Below are 4,310 nucleotides of genomic sequence, written 5' to 3'. Positions count from 1 at the left end.
GGGGGCGCGGCGGGCAGCCCGGCGCGGAGGAAGGCCCCGGGGCGGAAGTAGCGGCGAGAGGCCGGAGCGGTTTGTTGAGCGCAGGGCGGGGGCGAGAACCGGCACAAAAACGTCGTCACAACCCTCGTCATGAACGATACAGCACAAGGGGGGCGGTTATTGCACCGTCTGGGACGCGCTCGGGACATTTTTCCTATGAGCCGTGAGGATAATGACGGTGCTGGGGTTTAAAGGGGCGGTTTTCAGCCCCCCAGGGAGGTTGATGCAGATAAAAGGGCTGATTTGTCCTGCAAAGGGCAGCGCTGCTGGAGAGAGAAAAAAGGAGGCGCTCGTGTAATGAGCTAAAGGTAAAATGAGGGGTCCAGGGGAGGCTCCTGGGGTGGGGGAGCCCGGGCAGCCCCTCACAGCTAACAGCACCTAACAGCGTTCAGAGCAGCAGGATCTAAGGAAGGTGTCTGTGCTGCCAGCCAGGAAGGGCCACGCAAAGTTCTGCCCCGGCAGCAAGACCCAAGAACAGCAGCGTTGCTGTGTGGGGCTGCCAGGGCCCTGGGGAATATTCCTGATCCTGCAGATCCTGAGTGCATCATCCCCAGGCTCATCCCAACCGGTGTGAGGGAAAGGCTGAACCTGGGCTGGGGAGTGTGAACTACAGAGCAAGCTCCTCACCCCTCTGGGGCTGTGCTTGAACCCAGCCCTGACCTGGCAGAGCTGGGACCCTCACCCCAGGGAGCTCTGCCAAAGCTTTTTTGCCAAGATCATTTCAGGCCTCATCTCCCCTTCAAACCTGGAGGAAAGGAGAGGGGAGGTTGACTCCTCACTGTTCAGACATCAGCATCCACCTGTGGGGACTAAGCTCACTTTACAGGGCAACAATCACTGGCTGGAAGAGCCAGCACTGGTTTGGGTTCACACACAACAAGCACTGCCTGGTTCCATGTGGTACCTTGTACAATGCACCAGTTATCAAGGACTCTTTTACAACACAGCATTAAAACATCCTGTAACAAAACCTCTTCAGCAGCTGGAGGCAATAAAGGCAGCCTTATCTGGGAGAGGAGAAGGTACCTGCTTCACTTAGACTCACTGCACCAGGCTCAAATGTGATAAATCAAATTACAGGCTGTAAAACCTTTTAATAAAGTCATTATTCACCTTGTTTTCCTAATCCTGGTTGGGTGGGGGGAAACAGTTTTAAAGATAAACAGGGTGTATGAAACACCTCCAAACAAGTTTAGTCATGCAGACTTAATACCCAGCAGGGTTTGGGGGAAATGCAGAGAAGCAGCTGCAATGAGTTTGGGAAAACCTGCAGATGAACAACACTGAACATGCAAAGAAACAAACCCGATGGAAAGGAGACATCAAGGCAGCTACAAACAACAATAAAAAGGCATCAGGTAAGTGTCTGGAGATGGCTCCACAGGAAAAGCTATACAAGACATCTCTGGAATTGCATATACAGAGTTTTCAATTTTATTCATACATTTATTATTTACACAAGCTACCTCTCTTCATTGCCAGAGACTGACCTTGACTCTCCTAGTGTTAAATAAGGTTACTAACCACCACGCAGAGCAGAACAGAGTTAATACTGTTAGTGTCATGGGCAGTGGGAAGGTGCCCCAGGGCAGTGAAAAGTATTTCTTCTTCTGCCTGTGTGGGTCTGGGTTGCTGCACTTCCAGCTGGAGCTGCTGGTGAGGCTCTATCTGTACTGGCAAAACCATCACAGGCCAGGAAAATGCCCACACGTGCAGGTAAAAAAAAGGTCTTTTTTATATATATATAAAAAGCATTAATTCTGTTTATTGCACAAAGAAAGGAAAATTTAAACTACACTAATACTGCAGGGTTATGGATCCCTTTCCTTTGTTCAAGCTGTTTAACAGGCAGACTATCTGTGGTCATTTTGCTGTACCCTAGCCAATAAACTCCAGCTAAAAGGTGCAGTGATTCCACAAGCCTGCACTACTGTGGATGCAGCATTCCTGGGAAACAAAGCCACTGCAGCTGGGAGGAACAGCAAACCCAGGGAGAACTTGCCAACTCAGTATTTCCTCATGGAGTAATAAACAAGGTGCATTTTCTCTTTCAGCCCCCACCCTGTGGGTATGGTCCATTCAGATCAACCCTTCTTGCCCCAGAAATGCAAAAGGCAAGGCTGTTGTTTTCTCCTCCTGGGGAGAGCAGCAGGACCACCCCAGGACCTGCCTTGCAAAGGGTTCCCTCCCCCCTCATTTTTTATCCTTTTCAATACAGCCCAATTAGAGACCCCAGAGTGAAACGACCAGATCAGCAGCCACAGCCACTGAAGGAAGAATGACCTGTTTTCCCTCAAATCAGCTCTCACCAAGCATGTGACTTTATAAAAAGCTGAAGAAACCTTTTTTTTTTAAAACATGTCTGTCATATCTAGCCCAATTTAAAACTGTCATTGCCTTTACGACTAATTCAAACCCCAAATTTAATTAAAATGAATTGGCATTTTCCCCATGGACAGTCATTAGTTGTAATGACTTCATGTTTCAGTATCACCAATCTGTAACCTCTGAGCAGTCTTCCATTTTACCAGAAGACTGTAAAAAGAAAGGTCAGGTTTCTTCAGACATTCAAATAACTACTATGAAGCAAAATTACCAGAAAGAGCTTGTTTACAGAAGTTAAGAGCTGAAGGGTACATAAGAGATAAATAGCTTATAATTTGGGGTATTTGCACTGCAGTGGAACAGTAAATAAACCCCCTTAGGTAAAACATGGAAGCTTTGCTCCTGTCAATGTAAACATTTGGAGTGTTGCAAGAAGCTAATACAGATAGATGCTCTCAGCTTCTAAACACTTTCTAGCCTAGAGCCTCTTTCTCTCTCTCCTCTGAACACACTGGAACAGGTGCCAATCCATAGGGAACTGGGGATTTGTGGCCCCAAGGCCCCCTCAGACCATCAGTTCACAGGGAGAGTTGTTACTTTACTGAGTAAAGACAGTCGTGATCAACTTCTAGCAACACAGACACTACCTGGAACACACAAGATGCTTCTCTTTGATGGGTATTTTGTGTGGGATTGGCAAAAAAAAATAAATCCCTTTCAGTTCAAGGGTGGGGATTTTTCTACCTTATTTGCACAACTCCATAATAAAAGTTGCAGCAGGGTAAGTAGCATCAAGGGTTGTACCGGAGGAGGCTTCTCTGGCCACTATTCAAGGTGGAACATCCCCGAGGTCTCACCTCTCTGAGCAATCTGCTGGTGGCTATTACCTGTCCCACTCATGTAAGCCACAAAGAGCTGCATCTGAAGAAGCCACCTGCAGAGTTAAGGGTTCAGAATTCTCCCACCATTAACAATTCTGTGCTTCCTTTTCAAGTAGAGTCGTCCAAGCCCTTGTTTGGGTGCTCGGAGCTGGACTTGCAGAGCCTGTCCATGATCCCCTGCAGCATCGGCTGAACGATCCCCAGGAGAGGGCGCTGGGAGGAGTCTCCATCCCAGCAGGCTTCCATCAGCTGCCAGCATTCCTCATCAAACACGGGAAGACGCTCCGGGCGAACTCCTGGAAAACGGAGAGGGAGCTGGTTAGCAGCAGCACCCCTCAAACCTGGGACAAACTTGGGTGCTCATGTCTGTGGTGCAGGGTGAAGTGACCTAAGTGAACTGTCTGGGGTCTAATGCTCTTGCTGAAGGCTTAGATGTCACCAATGCCTCTTGAGATCTTTGGGAGGATCACTGACATGACTCAGGAGATCATACCCACTTCCAGAAGATGGCCAACACATCTTAGGGGGTGGAACACATTACAGTTTCACTGCAGCCTCCTCCTTACAACTATTTGGGAGCAAAATGAGAACACTCCTCTAGAAGGAGCAAGTCCCCCCACATCCACTCATAATGATGCCTTTGGGAGGAAGTTCAACAGGAGAAGGGGTGGGGGCAGCCTTCTCACCAAATCCATGACTCACTCATCCAAGTTAATCTTTTTCACATGAGAAGGGGAGAGATTACACAGACAGGAACTGAGGACACAAAGCACTAAGCCATTCTGATACCATGGCACAGCATTAAGCTACCACTAAACACAGCACTAAATAGACACAGGCAGAAGAGTGACTTTATATTTTGGGGAAAAAATGAGCAGTGTTTTACTCAACATCCAGCCCATCACTGACACCTCCAGCATGGTGCACATTAAGCACTTGAATGCACAGATCTCCACAGCCTTCAGAAATTGCAAGGGATTAAACATTCTTTAGGGGATCATGCCTGGCCAGCTCTGGGATCTGGTTTACATCCCAAGTGTTGTACTAGTGCCCACGGGTTCAGCA

General features: G+C 48.2%; 1 protein-coding gene across 1 annotated transcript in view; it reads right to left on the bottom strand.

Annotated features, from left to right (window-relative positions):
* Positions 1-3,248: 3,248 nt before the first annotated feature.
* The window catches only part of DSTYK (dual serine/threonine and tyrosine protein kinase), an 18,318-nt gene continuing 17,256 nt past the window's right edge, over positions 3,249-4,310 (bottom strand). Inside the window, exon 13 of the mRNA XM_009997530.1 lies at positions 3,249-3,541. Coding sequence (XP_009995832.1) covers positions 3,354-3,541 — 188 coding nt within the window. The 3' untranslated portion in view covers positions 3,249-3,353. The remainder of the gene's footprint in view (positions 3,542-4,310) is intronic.

The sequence above is a fragment of the Chaetura pelagica genome, unplaced genomic scaffold (genome assembly GCF_000747805.2).
Source record: "Chaetura pelagica isolate M959 unplaced genomic scaffold, ChaPel_1.0 scaffold215, whole genome shotgun sequence".
In the NCBI taxonomy this organism is placed as follows: Eukaryota; Metazoa; Chordata; class Aves; order Apodiformes; family Apodidae; genus Chaetura; species Chaetura pelagica.
The sequence above is the reverse complement of the archived record's forward strand: the minus strand, read 5'-3'. Positions and strand labels throughout refer to the sequence as shown.